The sequence below is a fragment of the Haliotis cracherodii genome, unplaced genomic scaffold (assembly GCF_022045235.1).
Source record: "Haliotis cracherodii isolate W230 unplaced genomic scaffold, xgHalCrac1.p SCAF_3, whole genome shotgun sequence".
Classification (NCBI taxonomy): domain Eukaryota; kingdom Metazoa; phylum Mollusca; class Gastropoda; order Lepetellida; family Haliotidae; genus Haliotis; species Haliotis cracherodii.
Window position 1 is genome coordinate 17,160,337 of NW_027266286.1, and position 20,229 is coordinate 17,180,565.

General features: G+C 38.0%; 1 protein-coding gene across 2 annotated transcripts; it reads right to left on the bottom strand.

Annotated features, from left to right (window-relative positions):
* Positions 1–8,389: 8,389 nt before the first annotated feature.
* Positions 8,390–19,986, bottom strand: LOC139473897 (arginine/serine-rich protein PNISR-like). Of its 2 annotated transcripts, XM_071256693.1 has the most exons (13): positions 19,879–19,986; positions 17,485–17,582; positions 16,978–17,214; positions 16,656–16,777; positions 15,518–15,607; positions 14,261–14,399; positions 13,366–13,574; positions 12,586–12,726; positions 12,213–12,324; positions 11,099–11,152; positions 10,164–10,340; positions 8,924–9,905; positions 8,390–8,559 (listed from the first exon to the last, which is right to left on the bottom strand). In XM_071256693.1, exons 2-13 carry the CDS (start codon positions 17,558–17,560, stop codon positions 8,535–8,537), a joined length of 2,364 nt encoding a protein of 787 aa, XP_071112794.1. In that variant the 5' UTR covers positions 17,561–17,582; positions 19,879–19,986; the 3' UTR covers positions 8,390–8,534. The 2 variants fall into 2 exon arrangements, with proteins under 2 accessions (XP_071112794.1, XP_071112793.1); XM_071256692.1 differs by having other exon boundaries at positions 8,390–9,905.
* Positions 19,987–20,229: the final 243 nt, after the last annotated feature.

Consider the following 20,229-nt stretch of genomic DNA (forward strand, 5'->3'; position numbering starts at 1 on the left):
TTGAAACTATAGGAGCATCGCACAGAACACATCAAGGCTGCATTTATATCCCACATGCCTGGAAGAATGTTATTATCTGAGAGTGGTCGGATCTTGTTTACCCTTCACCTCAGTTTGATATTGTATAGTGCGTTATATACCCCCAAAATATTAGTGGGACATGCCTTTAATAGCTTTGCAGATATTTTCAGATAATGATGTTGACTATATTCACATTTCATTCATGCAATCCATGTTTTCTACATGTTCTATGTAACAGATAATCATTCTTATTTTTCAATTTTTAAGGTTCTAATAGCCATAAATGATTTAGGATTAAACAGAAATTTAAGATATAAAAAAGTTACTATCCTCTTAAACTTCAATACTGTTAGCAGGTAAAGCAGCTGAACAAACATATAGAACCATACTGCATGATTACTTGCCCGTGAAGAGATCACCCGTTTAATAAACATACAGCTGTATTACACATTGTGTAATACCAAAACACGTGCTTATGTACTCTCGGAACACGTTTCACAAACAAATATTGTAAGCTCTCAACATCCCTTGGCTTATTCAACGACATTGCATGTAGAGATGATAGATCGCTGAGAGGAGCTTATGCACACTCGATGACCCCAGCCACCTTGTAGCTAGGCTGACGTCACATGGCATTGTTTCGCCGAAGGATCTTGCAACAAAATTCCACAAATTACGTCCCGGGGTATTGTGACGTTATGGTAAACTTTGAGGTGCAAGGGCCCGTTCCACAAGGCGATCTTATGGTAGCGCAGCGACAGTCGTTGGTCTAAGTTAAAGTATATAAAGTATATGAGTTGCGATAACCTTAACGCTACGATAATTTTATGGAACGGACGCCTGAATTCTAATGGTGGACCGTTGTATGGTATTAAATTCAAACGTTTCAACTTTTGACGTGTTTGAAGTATTACTGTGTTAAACTCAATTGGATTATTCCGTAGATCGTGTAGGTGTCAGCCTATTCACACTAAACAGTGTAATTCTAATAAACGTTATAAATGGCCGGTAATAAATAAAATACTAAACTCGCTCCCGTGTAAAACCAATTTTAGGAAACAAGTGAATAGTTGTGGTATCTGACTCGCTTTCACTCGTCAGATACCACAGCTATTCACTCGTTTCATAAAATTGGTATTACACGAGAGCTCGTTTAGTATTCTATATTTACTGTATACTGTGATCTTACACATTGTCTTTTTCCGTCCATGCACCACAAGATTTCTACCAAGGCTGTCTAGTCAGCAGAGCATGTTGGCTGCTGTGACCAAGTGTTGCATGACAGGATCCCTGTCTCATCAGCACACTGCCTACTTCCAAGTGAGGCTATCATTAATGGACATTGAGGCCTACAGTGCTGACACTGACATATTTGTAAGATCATGCTTGTGTATGAAATTGGTCTTGGTATGTATCTATATTCAGATTTAACAGTATGAAAATAACGCAGGTTACAGTAATTGCAGGTGCTCTCTGGGTGGGTTCATAGTAAGATGTTCAGTCCGTCTGCAATATGTGAACACTTTGGTTTAATTACTGCTGAAAGTGGTGTCAATTCTTTCAGTTATGACTAGATATATCAGTATCTTGCACAAGTTATTCCTGTTTCTTCCTGTATTTGACTGCAACAGGAGATGAGACATCTGTGGTGGTCGTGAAGCAGATACTGTTTGACTTTGCCAGTGTAGAAATACATGTGTTGACTAAAGCATCTGCATTGCTTATGAATGTGATACTATGTTAGCTGATTGTAACTATCATATAGTGTGAATCATGAAGTCCTTGTATTGTTGATGTACTATTCCAATGTTATGATTAACTTGATGTACCGTATATGACCGTAGATAAGCCGATCTCATAGATAAAACAATGTCTAGCATAACAGTAAATACAATCGAAATGGTAAATCATCATGTTCAGTCATGTTTAATTGCAAATTTCACATTTTCATTGACAAAGGTATTGCATTGTTCATTCACCTGAAGCAAAATGATGTAGTTTTTTTAGAGTTTGATGAAAGTGTTACCCATACATAAGCTGACCCCTTTCTACAGAATCTTTTTTCTGGTCCTCAAAATTCGGCTTATCTACAGTCATATACGGTAAGTATTATGTAGGTTGGTTGACTTGGGAGAGATTATGACGTCCATTGTATCTAGCCAACTTGCCTTCACTAAAACAGTGTTCGCTTTTGTATAAAAAAACAAGTATTTTTCACCATTGATTTGACTGGCAAAAGCATGGAAGGAGATCTGTTCATATTTGTACATTTGAGAAAATTGTTGAAGCTCAGAGATCAGCGTATGAGGTAATGGTGAAGTTGACATCACACCAATCTGTAGTTGTTGTTTTTACTGTGTCAACAGATATTAGATAGTATGCATTTGTTTTAGATTGAAAGTCTACACGAGAAGCGGAGGAGGATCTTGTATATTTGTGTGGTAGTTTGGTACTGAGGATCTTGTTAAGTCTATTACTATCCCCTCAGTCATGTGTGAATGTGTATTTAAGAACCAGTGGTTGTTAGTGTATCAGAGATACAGTCTATGTTTGTTGCTACGTTCCGATGTGTGTGTTGTTCGCGTGTATGTTTTGGAAGGAGTGAAAGGCCTTCCTATGAAGACAGGTTCAGCTTGCTCCGACTCATGTGATAATTTGCTGAATCAAAATTAGTTCTTTACCACTTGGTGGTACACCATCCGTCCAAGAATACTACTTAAAAAGTCACACACCCTGCATCACAGACACTTGCAACCATCAGGTGTGGAGGTTGGGACATTTTTGAAGCATTATTTTGATATTCCAATGAAACTGTCACAATTAACTTCACAAACTTGATTTATTTTTGTGATCCTGGGTGCCTTTGTACAAAACAATCTTAGCACTACAATTGTCGTAAGTCTATGGTAAGGTATGGTAGTTACGATCACCTTAGCGCTAAGATCGCTTTGTACAACTGCACCCTGGCAGAGTTGGTGTGGCTTAATACCTGCATTCCTCTTGTCTGGAGCTAAGATAGCTAGATATATCTGTATAGGCCCCAAGACTTGAAGTTGGCATTGTACTCTAAATTAGTTGCCTGAATTTTTTTTAAATGTGTACTTGACTTGTAGAGATAATTTTGAAGACAGTAATGAATGTGTGCATCACCTATGCAATGAAGAACCCCTTCTGGTGATATGAGTGCTGGGTTTCCTTCTGAACAGACCAGCAATAAGAACACAGTCTTATTCTCACAACAAGTGAGCCATGTTTTCACAAGTTTCAAGCTCAGTATTTTATGTGTGCTATGCAGTAGGCCGTTAATCCAAGCAGTTCTATTACCTGTGGAATTGTCTGGATAAACTCATGATCATTCTGGACTATTGTCCTTCGTATAAATGTACCTATTCCCTGTTTCTGCTCCAACAAGGTCTTGGCTGTCGGAGTTTGACTGCTTCAAGATGAATTTTTCCAGCATTTTCAGTGTTTTGTTTCTTGCAAAAAAAATTAATGGTCGACATCTTAGTTGTTTGTCCGTCAGTGTGTGAGCGATGTCATTATATGGATGCCCTCCTCAGTATGGCAGTGTGATAACTGTGTGATAACTGTGTGATACCTGGGTCATGTACAGTGTTGAATGAGAATGTTGTACTACTGCATCTGTATGTCCACCATGCTCTACAGAAATAAACTGATGGAATGTATTTAGGAAAAGCACATAAATATTACAGACTAGCGTTTACTGTTGTGAAAATGTTACCCGTCATCCAAAATGTCACTGAGCATTATGTCACGACATTGCCGACATATATTTGGAATTCTCCTTGGGATGTAGAAAATGTCATGTCAAACTCTACCCTTGGTCAGCTGTTCCATTATTTCTCTCCCCTAGTAACTCACACAAATCTTACAAATGTGACCTGCTGAATATATACTGAACCGCAAAAGAAATGTGATCTTGTATCAATACTAGCACCATGCCAAGACTTGCGAAGAATCAGAGAAACCAGGCTTTAGGATGACGTCTTGCCGTTGGTGACCTGGTATCATTGCTGTAGATGGTTCTCACATGCACATTAAAAGCATTGGCAACCGTTCACGCAGTCTGGCTAGCATGCAGTTGTTCTAAGCCTGGTGTCTCTGATTCTTCGCAAGTCTTGGAATGGCGCTAGTATTGATAAAAGAATGTTACATACACGTATTGGGGTGCCAATTATCCGAAAAGGCACAAGGAAATCACAAGTGCATTTTGATTTTCATGGAGAAAATTCAGGACTTTGTACCATGATCGTTTGTTGAGCAGCGTTTTGGCAACCCATTATATCAATAAATCATTTCTTTTTGGTCGTTAACATTAATTAGGATACAGACTAATGTCAAAAACAAGATACTTCAAACAAATTCATTGATATTTCAAGAGGAAATTTTTATGAAGTAATTTCATGAAGTTAAGTTTCTTTTGCAGTTCAGTATAAATGATTTTGGTGCCCAAGGGAATATTTGGCAGATTTGTTTCGTGCAGACCTTACCAGAAAGTGTCCACACTGCCTTCAGTTTAGAACATTATGGGTCTAAGAAGGCTCATGAGGTAGTCGAATGGACTGGAAGCCAAATTTTGAAAGGGACAGCTGGTTGGTGTCAGTGCGCAAGTATCATATGCTGTGATGCTGCATTGGAACATGTTTGCAGTTATATTTTTTAGCCCAAAAATTTTGAAACACATTCCATCCAGCTTAAGAATCCTGTAGGAATGACTAGAGACATGAATTTGGAATTTCCTCGCAATAGAAATATTTGTGCAGATCTGTATTCATCATAAGATATATACATACATATATTTACTTACAGTAAACTTACTAGTTAGCCATGTAAAACAACTGGTCACATATAACCTGCAGGTACATTCAAGCATTTATGCAGGATGTATTATGAAATAAACATTTTAAGAATATTCATGTTTTGTTCTTCATGTGAAAATGCTTTGCAGAGTTGCCCTCCTTAACCATACCATGATCTGCTGATCTCCCCATGATTATGATCCTTGATCATGGCTTTCCTCCCACATGAAGCTGACATGCAATGACTGATATACAGTTGAAGGTGGTAAAATTATATGATTGTGTATGCTGCCATGACTTCCACAAAAATAAGGGTCATCGGCACTGGAGCCTGACTTGGGATGATGACTAATACCACCAGGTTGCCAGTATTTATCTATTCAAAGGATATGACCTTCAACCTTTTGCCCTACTTATGGGGTAATTCTTGCAAAGGATGCATTGACCAACTGAATGCTATCAGTCAACTTAAATGTATCATTGCAGGCCATTAGTCCTTTGCAGTGAAGCCAGATGAGCTCACAGTAAGAATAATATACTAAACATTTCCTAAGGACCAAAATAGTTGTCTTTAGTTTGTTTGTTGTTTAACGCTGTACTCAGCAATATTCCGGCTATATGACGTCAGTCTGTAAATAATCTGAGTCTGTACCAGACAATCCAGTGATTGACATCATGAGCATCAATCTACACAGATCGATGACATGCATCAACCAAGTCAGCGAGCCTGACCACCCAATCCCATTAGCTGCCTCTTACAACAAGCATGGGTTGCTGAAGACCTATTCTACCCCAGATCTTCACGGGTCATTTGTCTTAAGTCAACGGTTTGGTCCTTAGCAAATGTTGAGTAGTATATATTACTATGACGTCAGTCCTGTATGTGGGTTTTGTGTTGCCTAACTTGTTTCTGGTAACTAGAATGATCTATAAACCCTTGGGTTGCGAAGCCTTGGCAACAGTTAATGTTCAAACCCATTGTGGGGGCGGTCGGGTAGCCTAGTGGTTAAAGCGTTCGCTTGTCACGCCGAAGACCCAGGTTTCAATTTCCAACATGGGTACAATGTGTGAAGCCCATTTCTGGTGTCCCCCCTCCGTGATATTGCTGGAATATTGCTAAAAGCAGCTTAAAACCATACTCACTCGCTCACTCAAACCCATCATCAGAAGACCTCATTAATTTCAAGATAACCACCAGCAGATCCTTTGTTGCCTGAAACACAACACTGCAGCCTTCACTCAAACCCTGGTAATGGTTTCCTGTGTGTAAGGGGGCGGTGGGGTAGCCTAGTGGTTAAAGCTTTTGCTCATCACGCTGAAGACCTGGGTTCGATTCCCCACATTGGTACAATGTGTGAAGCTCATTTCTGGTGTCCCCTGCCATGATATTGCTAAGAGGTGTAAAACCATACTCCTGTGTGTAAGATGACATGCTTGGCTTTGTCTGATGTCAAGACAGATGCATCATATCGATAATTGCATAGTGCTTCCTGACCACTGCCCTGTCGCCTCCCCATTTCCGTGTGATGAAAGGTTATTTCAACTATCGGTGAAACAATACAGCAATGTCACGATGTGATACACGTTTACGCCAAATCGCATGGAAACTTCTTGACAATAAATATTTCAGAGCAGGTTCAAAAGGAAAAGCTAGCTGTTGACATGTTCGAAGCAGCTATTTTTAGGAGTGTACTTGAAATGCTAATTACAACACATTTTGCTATATCCGACCGACAAAAATGCTAGGAGTCATTAAACGAGTAGTAATTTATATCAGCAAGGGTATTGTCTTGTATCAATACAGAAAAGCAATGTATTGTGTATCATATTGTTACATGAAAACTCAGTGCACCGACATATCGTTTCACCCAATTAGTGCAGTGTTTGGAGTCTTTTTATATTTAATTCTCTGCATTCATGAATGGATACATCATGTTAGAATTACAGGGTGCACAGCAGGATATACAATTACGTATCATTGTTAAGAAATCAAAGGACATACCATATGGACACGAGCCCTAATTAATCTTAATGATCTTGTTTAAGATACTTCCATTAAGTTTTAGTAGAATCGGTCACATCAGACCACTTATAAAGAATAGATTTCATTCTTAATTTTTTGGCCAAAATCTTTTTACCAGACAAAATGTTTTTCAAAATTTTGATGAAGATTAGTGTTGGTTTTTCCTTAATACTAGAAATATAGATATATCCTGAAATACATGATTAATTAATATAGAGTTTTTGTGATTCATGGCCAATAGTGTCAGGTTTTCATGAAATGTAATTTCATAATGTCCAAACTGATATTACATAGTCACATTCTTTGTAAACATGCATAGATTCATACTCACAAGAGGAACAATGTTATCAATTGTTATCAACAATGATCATCTTAAACAATTCTGTTTTGCTTGTATATATAAATATATATTGAAAATCCAACAGCTTAATGTCTTTTGTAAATCTGGATGGATGTATAGTTCATCCCAAGAAATGTTAATATTGATAACTTGTTGGCATTTGTTACAAATGTTTGGAGAAAAGTGGGGAGAAACTAATGCAGTGTTACTGTAAGTGTAATATGAGACATTGAGTCTTCATTGTGGGATTTTAGGTTCCTAGTTCATATTTTTTGTGGACACTTATTGAAGTAAACTTCAATTAACTTATGAATGTTCTTAAACTTCTTGATATCCTTTTTTTTTTTGGCTACATTCAGCAATATTTCAGTCATCTGTAGACAATCATTGACAAGCTAAGTTCCACATGACTCGTTCCACGTGACATACGTTCTTACCAAGTCACGACAAGCAATCAAGCATAGAGGGTCTATGTTTAACAGGGTCCCTCCAGGGTAGAACCTGCAGTCCATTAGTGTAGTATCTTGCAGAAGGCTGACCTGTCCCATCCACTCCAACAACACCTTTACATGTCAAAGTAGTGTTCAGTTGTCGGTGTACACCACACCTTGCTGATCTGCTTGCACAAGCTGTACGTGACGATTTTGCAACATAAGAACTTCAACGCTTTTCTTTACTCTTCAAGCCAGAGTTGAGGGGAAATGGGGTTGAAAGTCACATTCAAGATTATTGCACTTCTATAGAAATGTGTGTTTGTGTATGTGTGTACTTATCCAGACTCAAGCCGGTTTTATGGTGCTACAGTTTAACATACAGCAGTACAGTGTCTGAGTGGGGTAGCCAACCAGTCTTTGTTTTATCCCCTTAATACAGAGTGTCAGGTAGGATAACAACAAGTACCATCTTGTCTTTTGTTCTGATGCAGCCTGGGATCGAACCACCAAGTTTCCACTCTACGGGTTGACAATCTATCCACTAGCCCACAGAGGTCTCTTTCCAAGTCAGAATCCAGTTCCACTACTTATACTTTCTGACAAAGAAACAAATGCAGTCAAATCTGGATTTAAAGAATAAGCATAGTTGTTGTCACTCAGCAGGTCTTAATGTACATGTAAACCACACATGAGTATCTCATTACATGCTGAGTTGACTGAACCTATCAGCTGAACACAAACAAGTCACTGATATCATTGATGACTTTAATTGCTGTGAATCAATGTTACAAATATAAAAATTTCATACACATCACAAATCCTGATTGCTTGAAGCAGCCATATACTGAGCAGCATGTATTGATGGAAATACACAAATTTTAGGTGTGAGGCAGTGTTCATCTTCTCCTTGGTGATGGTGACCTGCAACACAACATGACAGGCAGTGTTAGATTACTGCCTATATGCCCTAAATGACCTACTAGTTACCAAGGTCCAAAATGAGAAAAGAAATCATCCTTACATAGCCCTGAACACTGGCATATTATTCTGGGGCAGATTTATGTATGTTTGCAGGTAATGGTATGCTAATAGATCATTCAGGGTGATTACATCAATTGTCGAATTTACAAACATACAAATTACAAGTATACATGAAAACTGTTGAAACAATTTAAAACAAGAATGTGACATGTGACGACAAAATTCAAAAGGGAGAAACAGAATGGGAAAATCTGAAAAAGTACAATGTGTATGAAAGCATGAAAGTGACAAAAACAATCCCCACCTTGAAATGGATCTATTCTTGTGTTTGCGACTGGACCTCTTACCACCACGCTCATACTCATCACCATGTCTGTCTTTGTGAGACCTGCGACTATCCCGACTATCTCGCCGCCGACTGTCATGGTCACTCTCAGATGAGACGGACCTAGATCTCCTTCGCTTCTTTGATTTCAATTTGTGACCATCATCTGTACTCCTGCGTGATTTCTCATACTTGTAGTCCTCATACTTATCCCGAGAGCGATCCCTTCGCTTTTCTTTTCTGTCACGATCCCTGCTTCTGTCTCGCCTTCTACTTCGTTCTTTGGACCTACTCCTGTAACGATCCCGATCCCTACTACGACTCCTATACCTGTCTCGACTACCACTGCGCCTGTCTCGCCCCTGCTCCCTAGAATCCCTATCCTCACTATACCCCCTCCCCCTACTCCTGCTTCTATTCCCTCTATAGCTGTCAAATTCGTTGTCACGATCTTCGCTATAATCTCGTTTATGTTTATCATAATCTTTATGCTTACTTTTGCTGGATTTCTCTTTTGTTCTACTTTTCTCAACTTTTGAGTCTTTGGAATCCCTAGAAGTGGTTTTCTGAGACCTTTTATTATTTTTCCCTCCATGAGACCTGGACTTCGTTTTAGAATCCTCAGAAGATGTCTCTGAAGAGGATTCTGAACCACTACTACTGTCAGAACCACTGGATGAGTCACTTGAAGAGTCATCACTGGTACTCACACTATCACTTTCCTGTTTGCCCTTTTTAGATTTATCCTGATTGCTTTGACCAGACTCTTTTAATTTGGCACTTTTACCCTTGCTCTTTCTCTCCTGCTTATGTTGACTACTAGGCTCCCCCTCTGCATCACTATTGCTAACACTTAACCCAGGAATGGTATCATATTTGGTCTGGAACGGATACAAATGTTTTTCTGATATGGGATTTTTAAGAAATTCAGGTGTATCATGTTCCTCTTTTTTCATCTTATCTGAAATGGAAATAAATACAAGACATACAGTATTTATTTTGTATTGATATCTTTAATAACATGAAAATCTTATTTCGATCTCGACCTAGTCCGCCGAGAATGAATAACTTTGGAATATCCTTCTTAAGTGGGCTGCTACTTTTTTGCTCAGTGTGAATTTTTTTTTAAAAGTTTACCTCTTAGAACCATGTCTTAGCATTTGCAATTTTCCTCTACTCCTGCTCAAAGAAATCGCGAGCTACGACCAAGCCTACTTACTTCTGCTATGCTCCTTGGCATCTTCCTCATCTTCCTCGTCCTCATCCTCAGTAAAGATGTTGCTGTGCTGTTTAGCAAACTGCTCCTTCTTGCGACGTATTCTAGCCTCAAGGTCCTCATCAGAGTCCTCAGAGTTGTCCTCTTCCTCGTCCTCACTGCCTGACCCATAACCAAGACCTGCAACAATCTCACATATGTTAATAATCTCAAAAGACTGGTCTTAACAGTAGGTAATACCGAAGGGAGGTATTAGTTGTGCCAGAAAAATATAGAACACAATAGCTATGGCAACTGACATTGTGATGTCTCGTGAATGCTAACTGCAACCGAAAGACCTTATCATCATGATTCAGTGTCCTGCCTCTCCCAATTAACCCCACTGAACGTAAATTCAAATTTATTTTGATTGATTGTCTAATATTTGTTTTCCTAAGACAAAATTGTCGATCTGATTAATCAATGATAGATATAAGTTAGATTAGCACTATGGAAGCGTCTAAAACAGTTCAACAAACAAGCCTGGAAATTCAAATATACTGACACCCTGTAGTCATATAACAGAAACACACTTAATATGAGGAATTTATCATATAAACAGAGACAAGTGTTACAGGTGCTAGTCTACCAGTATGAGTGGGACGTGGGCAGTCTAGTCGGATGTGTGGGAATTAAGCAATAAAATGGACTGCCATGTAACAAGACATTTCTAGTAGGAAGTATGTTTCAGGTATTCCCAGGCTCATACAGCCCTCGATACCCATGAATATATTCAATATCAATGCTTCAAACTGTCCCCAAATAGTGACAGCTGTGGAATTTTTCCTGGGAATATGTTAAGCAAAGGAACTGCTACAAGTACGGACTGCTGATTCCAAGACATTCCTAGGATGGTTAATGCATGGCAATCCATGAAGCAAAGAAATGGAGATACTTACCAAGAGCAGAAATAGAGGCCAAAGCAGAGGACTTGGCTAGCTGCTTTGCCGGAGCTTTGATAAATTATACAACATGATTAGTGAAGTAAGAAACACTTGGAGTAGGCAGACAACTGCAGAGTTATCTGCTCTTCCTGACCTTGAACTTCGAGGCCAACAAGACTGCAAGAGAAGCTAGGCAGTAAAATTGCTCATATGTCAAACATAACATTGAACATACAACACATTTACCTTCTTACCCTTGCATGGAGTTCTCGTTAATCATATACTCTTCAAAAACATTTACTTGGTTTTGTCCATATAGAAATATATGCGTTTCCATACTTCTTCAGAAATGAAGTGCAGGAGGATTATGTTCGGCATCTATGTATTTTGGAGAGGACAAACAGAAGACAAAGCAACTCTTCAGTAAAAATTACTTTTAAGTTGTGTTTTTTATTAAACAAGTTACATTTTTTTTTCAGTTTAAGTCCAAAAATTTGGTTGAAAAGATATCCAAGGATTAGCGTTTCAAATATAATCCTTTTATCTAACCAGCAACATGGATGCCGAGAATGTTTCCAAGCTAATGGTGCCATTCCACCTGTACTCCCAACAAGTGATGCAAACTTCCACTGGCCTAACATACAATGTCCCAAGTTTAATCACTGATTTGTTTCAGGTTGACTACTTGTAGCCAGACCATTTCTATCCAAAAGGTTCCCATACAAAAAGGTATGAAGAAGATACACAAATCAGGAATTTATTGCAAAATACAAAACACAAGTAGTAGTTTCCTTCGTGATAGTCCAGGAAAAAGTTTGCACAGTGTTATAATATTTCTTTTGCTTACTAAAGACATTACAATACAATTCAAAACACAATTTACATAACGAGATGAATAACTGAAATAGCAAAATGACTTCGTTCAAATTGACAGCAAACAAGGAAAAATCATTATTTTTCACAGCCACCTGTGCTGTCACGAAAATATTTTTATGGACAGACAAGATTTCTTTCCACCTGAAATGTCTGTGATAAAACATCCCTGGCAAATGAACCAAGTATAGCAAGTAATAAGGCTGTTTGCATTGGTTACTACTCATACAAACACTTCGTGCTAAAGATAAGATACCTTTAGCTGCATTATTCCTAGCTTTGTAAAACACTTCTTTTGCAACTGATTCTGTCTCCTGTGATGTCACTTCCAGCAATATCTCTGTCATCCATTTCTTCACCTTCAGTATCTAAAACACACAAAATAAATCCCATCACAGAAAAATAATCTAACTGCTAGAGCCAACATTTGTATGTTATTCAATCCATAACACTAACAAATACCCATAACCTGAAAACAATGTAACTGAAAAGTGAGTCTTTAGTCAACAGTCTTAAGGTCATGGTTCTCCGGACAGTCTTCCCATGTTTAGTATGTTTAGTTGCTAAATAAGTACCCATCAAACAAATGATACACCAAGATAGGGTATCTACTGCTCAAGTTCACTTACCAATTCAATCTTTTTCTCCTCCTCTGTCTTCTCTTCTGCCGGTGAAGGGCTGCGTTCCTTCTGTGCTGGGGATCTCTTAGGCGATGGGGAAGCTGAAGGTCGACTTGGTCTCTTCTCATCCTCTTCTTCATCATCCGAGTCCTAGTAATTTTGAGATACATGACAAATCAAAATTCACAAGAGTTGTTCTTAAACCACTTTGAATGATATGTTTCCCGGCATATTATCTTAATTTGGAAGGAAAACCAAAGTATTGCATGTTGTAGATGTTTACCATCTGTCATACCAAGGAACGTTATCAAAGCATATTTGGGACAAAACTCACAACCAGCATATCCTAGTGAAACATTAGACACAACTGAGCATAGTATGTTATCTTTAAACCATTAGCTGAGCTACTCAAAAACAAAGAATGAAATGATCACTAAATAGCTTACAATTTTCATATTGGAAATTGTTTTAGAAGCTTTCGCTTTGCTTGTTTGTTGTTTAACACCACACTCAGCAATATTCCAGCAATCTGACGGAGGTCTGTAAATAATGGAGTCTGGACCAGACAACCCAGTGATTGATATCATGAGCACTGATCAACCAAGCGAACCTGACACCTGAACCTGTTAGTCGCCTGTTATGACAAGCATAGTCAGTCACCCATTACAACAAGCATGGGTTGCTGCAGACCTGTTCTAACCCGGATCCTCATGGGTCAGTTTTAGAAACATACAATATAACAAAACAACCTGATCAGCCTTCCTGACCAACAGAACGAGGTAAACATACAAATCTACTCTTCTTGGGTACAACAGGCTGTCCCCCACTCTCTCGCATGACTTCCTCTGCTGCTTCTTTTTCAGCATCCTCTTTCTCCTTCTGAGCAACTGCCATCTCTTGGGCCTTTTTTTCTTTATCCATTTTCTTTTGCTTCTCTCTCTCCATCTTCTCTAGACCTTCACGAATCCATGCTGGCAATGACTTGCGCTTCATTGCATCTGAACACAGATCAATTTATCATCAATAAGAACAAATCTCAAAGCAGTTTAGTTTGTTTTTTTGTTTAATGTCACACTCAGCATTAATTCAGCAATATTCAGCATACAATACATTAGTCATAAGACCTAAAAAGCATAATGAACATCACAAATTTTCCAACAAGATTAATTTTCATAACCAACAAATAAATAAATTAAGTCTGTCATGAATTGTTCATTGCACACAAATAAATCACACTTAACATTTCCAACAAGTACGTACAAATGTCATTTTGTACAAATTTAATGCTTTTCAAGCTATTTTGGTTATTTTCAAGGCTTTTCAAGAGGACCTTAAAATTCAAGGCGTTTCCAAGCTGCAATGAACTTTGACTAAGTCGCCTCTTACAACCAGCATAGGTTGCTGAGGTACAATTCTAACCCGGCATGCCCATTGGGTATCAGTTAAGTAGCTACAAACCAAAGTCTAATATGAATTAATTGCTGCAACCAACTAGTATTACTTATAATGCATCATCCATGGCCAATGATAGCAGTAACAATCTTAGGCCAAATCTTTCCTTTCGTGAAGGACTCTGGACAGTACAACTGATGAACGACTATGTACATAATGACAGTTGTGACAGAGTAAAGACCTGCACATGATGATAGAGCATTAATAATTATTGGTAGTAAGTAGAAGTTACCGATGCCAGTTTCCTCTTCAACATCTGGTTGTGGTGATTGGAAACGATCTCTGCGTTGGTATGATCGGTTATTTCCAGCATGTTCTGCTGGAGCTGCCCAGTAATCATTGAAACCACTCTGGGGAGGGACATTCGGAGGCTATATATAATAAACAAGTTCAGCATTAATACACTACCACATATACCAACAGAACAATTAAGGCCTGCAACAAAACCTACCTCCGTTACAGACGAGTCTTATTTGCTTCCATGGAAACAGGGAAAAATAAAAAAATTGAAAAACTCCTAAATAGCAAAAGGCACCACTTCAGCCCTTGGTAAATACATGTACCAGGTTTGGAAAAAAAAGTCTTTCACAGCTTTGAAGTTGTGCTCCAGAAATGAAATCTACTACCCCCTTTTGAGACTAGGTCCAAATTGTTTCCATGGAAATTGAGAAAAACAAAAATGCAAAAATCCACAAATAGCAAAAGGCACCACTTCAGGATCTGTTTCATATATAACAGTTTTCGAGTTGTGCTCCAGAAATGAAATGAATATGGACAGGAAGACAGATGGACAAGGAGACGACTGTACCACCCTATTATAGGGAAGGTTAAAAATGCATTTGTATCTAATTTTTTCCTTAGTTTCATTAAATATTTCCTTCTTTAGATCATATTTTCTTTGTACCGTAGCATTAATACAGGCCTCAAAGTTACGACTAAAATGGTCGCCAATGCGACCTAAGTCTACTGTCTAAAATTCAGAGGTAGCCAAATGACTACCTTGAAAAATATCTTGTGGCGACTAAATTCTATATGCTACACATCTGTAGACACAAAAATAAACATGTCTGCTACTAATTGTACTCGCAAATAATTCCTCCTAAAGTCAACAATTAACCGAAATACGTAAATATTGATGCAATTAGTATTTTATTTTAGTGGATAGTTTATTGGATAAGCAAGGATATACTAATATAATCTAGTAACATAAATTGCATCATTGTTCCGAGTCACGAATAACAAAACTCAAATACAGTTTCCACTAATATACAATTCCAAGACTAGTGCTTTGACTTGTACATGTTATAGTTATTTGATAAAAGATCATTTCAAATGCTTTTGGCTACCTACAATATTGGCTTGACTTCTTGATTTTACCACTGGCTACCTGGAAAAAATTATGCGTAGCCATATGGCTACTTGGTAAAAAGTTAAACTTTGAGGCCTGTAATTATGTTTCACACAGACAATATTGTGAATTCAATCTTACCTGGTTGTAAAAATTAAACTGATCTCCGCCATGGTTGTAATCAAAGCTTTCTTGGTATCCCCCATGACTGTAGTCAAATCCTTCTACATTCTGAAACACAATGACTGACTTCAGCAAACATTAATCTTAGAATATTAACATCAACTTACTTTCTCCACTCAGTATTAAAGCCAGTCACTCAGTCAGATAAGCTGAATAATGCATTTAGTTGATCAAGGACAAGCAAATATATTTACCAGATATTCTTATAAAATATATATTTATTTTTTAAAATCCAGTTGCCCAAGGACCAGTGAATAAGAACAAGAGGACAAAATCCTCGATTTCCCCCGCAATGTTAAATATTTGTTGTGAATATATATATGAAACTTGTTGCTATTGTAAACTCGGAACATTATTTGTTTAAGAAATCACAAACTATCAAAATGCACCGGTTCACCACTAGACCTCTCTATGTGCCTAGTTTGGTGAAGAAATATTTTACTGTTTTCAACATCTGCTCCAGAAACAACAACTTGCCCGTACGGACGGTGTCCATTTTTATACTTCCTGCAAAACGCACTGCAGGGGATAACAATATTGAATAAAAGTTTTAATACAATCAATTAAGAGACTAAATACATCACACCAGACAAGAACACCAAACACTCCTTATTACCATGATTATCAGATAGCATACAGCATAGTTGACATCAAACTGATGCACTTGCTTCCGGACATGTAGTGACAACAAAGTTTGCTTGCCCAAATTCATTTCTCCTGGGCATTGTGCAATGGTATTTTTTAACCCCTGTGAATCCAGTATTAGACATACTTATAGAAACAATGCATGAATCCAGTCTTACAGTCAAGACAAACATTGTAACAATCCCATTGCTAGTTTAGTTTGTTCCTACAAGAATGGCACAACGGGGACCAATTCTGATTCAACAAAATCATGAAAATATGTGTTTAATTGATACTCAACAGGCTCAATGTAAGTTGATTTGGCTCTGAAAAAAATATTTTAGTTACATCTGGACGAATAGTCTGATTCCAAATCTGCAGACAAGTGGGCATTTATTAGATCATGATACCTCCGTCGAACATGGCTATTTGAACTGTATATAAGAGAACATCATACAATCCAATAACCTACCTTGTCTCCCCCTGCCATGCTCCATCCTCCTTGTGGAGGACCCCAAGTTTCTTCATTCCATCCCCATCCAGACTGGTTATGGTTGCCATTATTGGGCTGTTGATGTTGGTTCCCACGAAAATCTGAAAAATCGAGTAATATTTCAGCATGCCTAATAACTAGTTCATACTTGTGATCAACTCAGTGATAACAGTGATTTTGCTGCAGACAAATGGTATACGAACATTATTATTCAGTCAGTCATCTAGAAAATGAACGAATCTGTAACCCTGGTTAATGATAATATCTTAAACTCAAGTTTATTACTGCAAAGAGTACTTACTTGAATCCCTATTGGAGCCATTTTCCTCATCAGATATGTCCATGTCATTCTGACTGACTCCTTCTGGGAAAGGCTGTGGTGGGGGCAGGGCTGGTGCTCCATGCATGAAGGGCTGTGGTGGGAAGGGGGGTTGTGAAGGTTGGGGTGGGGGAGGAGGAGGGGCTGCATGCAGCGGGGGCACATGGCTGGGGTCCTCTCGCTGAGCTATCCATTGTTTGGCCAGGGCAGCCCAATCAACTGAAAAGAACATGAAACGACTCCTTCATTTCTTTGTTCTTGTTAAATAACACTTAAATATGCAACAAGGAGTACACTTTGTAGCACACAGCATGTGACAGAGCTTGTCTATTTTGATTGTACTTGTATGCTACTCTGCAGTGTTTCAACAACTGTTACACTTTTCACATTTCTTTCAACATTCAATATGTCTGTGTCATAGGTATGTAAACAGACACAAATATAGTTTGTCTACTTTTTTACATGAACAGTAATAATGAAAGAACTTGCCTTGATCATGAGGTACATTCTGAAAATTAGCTTGTTGTAAAGGGGGCCAAGATGACTGCCATGGATTAGACCACATCTTGAACAATAAATCTGTCAAACTGAAGTAAAAAGATAGTATTTAGTAGGGATTTCAGTCATTCAATGTACACAAGACAGACAATTACTTGTGAAAAATAATAGTACAGTAAAACATGGTTACCAAGGTCATAAAGAACTCCAAGGGTAACCCTAAATAGACATGTCATGGAAGACAACTAAAACATTAAGAGTGAGTTGGGTTTAACACCACTCTTAACAATATTCCAGTTATATCACGGCCTGTCTGCATCTTGTGGGGAAAAAAGCCTGAAGTGATGCAAGTCTCATTCGTTAAGCACTTGGTGAAACCCATGAGCACAGGCACTCTACTGAAAAACCTTGAAACATAATCAGGTCAAATTGTGGTCCAACCCACAGTCAAATGTTTCTTGTGTCCCCAAGGGAAGCAACTCTGCACACTGAATTGCAACTCCTTAGACAACTGGGCCACCCATGCCCACTAAACATTAGAGCATTACTTAAAAAAACATTGTGCAATGGAGGGAATAGGAGATATTGAGTGTCTAAAGAAGTGGTGGCCAAATCTCCATTTTGTCTCCTTCAGTCCTCATAATTCAGGATTGCTCCAATCTCTTATTAAAAGACACGATAATGATATGCAAGTGGGGCGCATACTTTTGTGATCATATGGAAAGACTGGCATATTATAATACAGATTGTGGTAAATTGGGGTTTAATGTAGCATTCAAGAGCACTTGAGTTTTATAGTTATAGTGCACACATGTGGCTGCATGTACAAATGCTATGTACTTATGCTATGACCACACAATGACATTTAGAAAGTGGTCGGATGTAACAAATGTTATATTTGGGATAACTCTTAGTAAAGTACAGATGCTATTACTTCTTTGAATTGATTTCCATCCGAAATTCGAACCCACAATTATGCTGGTTCTTATAGTTCTAGCCCACTGTTTACGCAGCACTCGGCAATATTCAAAGTGGTCCGTAAATAGTTGAGTCTTGACCACACTATCCAGTGATAATCATCAACCAATCAGACAACCCGATCCTGTTAGTCACCTCTTACGACAAGCAAGGGTTGCTGAAGACCAATTCTAACCCTGATCTTCACTGGTATCTAGGCCAATGAGATACCATGCCACAGTCACATTACACTGACTCTGAGCAGACCAGTCCTTGTGTAATACCATACTCTTTAATTTAAAAGCTGAGCACCAGGCTGGGTTAAAGTGTTCTGTTATGAGAAGGTCATGGGATTGAACCACCAACCTTCCACTCTTTAAATGTATCAAGGGGTGCTTGGTTGTACATGTAGCAAGAGACATAAAAATTTCATAAACCATGATAACTTAATCAGAAATTTGGATTCATTGTCATTTGTATGAAAAATGCTTTAAGCTCTTTCCAACTTTGTTTGCTTCAATTATATACACAGTTAAGACCAAAAGGTAAATTAAGAAGGAAGATTTCAGCCCATAACCTCTGCTTCAAATTACAACCATAAATATGTGTAACTCTTGCTCGTTCCATATCACACTTAAATTTTAAATGAATGACTTTTTAATAATTCTAGTCATGGGTTATGATTTTTTAAACATTTGGGGCACAGTAACTGATGGATTTACCCTGTAGGGTAATTATTGATAATGGTTGGTGGTAACTTCGTAACCCAAACAAATTTGTTCCCTAGGAAATTCGTAACCCGAGAAATAATCTTTAACCCTATTTTGTATTTCTTATATTTGTTTATACGACAAAATTACCATTGGCTTATAGGCTTGTAAAAAAACATACTTTAAAGACGGCATGTTTATTTCTCATTTTTTGGGTACGAATTCGTTTGGGTTACGAATTTGCATACACCCATAAATAATTATGTTAGTTTGGGTTTTTAATGTATACGATATTCACAAAATTAGGCACGGACGTCTCTCTTGACTCTGTTGGAAGGACAAGTATAAATTATGCTAACAAATATGACAGAGCGGTCTCTACGTTGCCAACGACATGTGTGTTTTTTTATTTCACTTTGTCATTCCAGTTAGCCAAGCATATTTATCGTGTAACATGTAAGCATGGCTAGAACACGAAGTCTAATATACATCTCGGGCAACGTTGGCTTTTCCAAAAGTGAAAGACGTTGTATGTAATGCTAATGTAATTTCGGCATTTGCCCCGCTAATCTGCTAATGCTATCTCCTAAACACAAAACAGTGTAAAATAATCGCGAACACGTAGCCTAATTATTCCAATGATACACGACAAAAGACTTCTCGAATTAAATCAGATTCAACCATGCATAAACGAAAAAGGCGAGTATTCTCCATGTACCTATGCTGAAATGTTGTTTGTCAGGCATTGGTCTTGTCTTTCTCAAAACATTTCCGATGTCAGTGATATGTCCAGCACTGAGTTAACATGGCGTCCGCGCACTGAAATTTTTCCCATGATTCCTACAAGATACTACTTTACATGCTACATCTCATATATGTTTACGAAGAGATAGATCAATTAAACATGTATGACAATTATGCTTAGAGTATGACGTTCTTGTTATTACAAGTAGTATCTATATGAAGTATATCTGTAATTGTTTTAATTTTATGTAGTAAAAACCCAGGGAATTGATCATGAAAACGCCAGAATGTTAATGGTATAGCGGAAAATACTATATGAAACGTT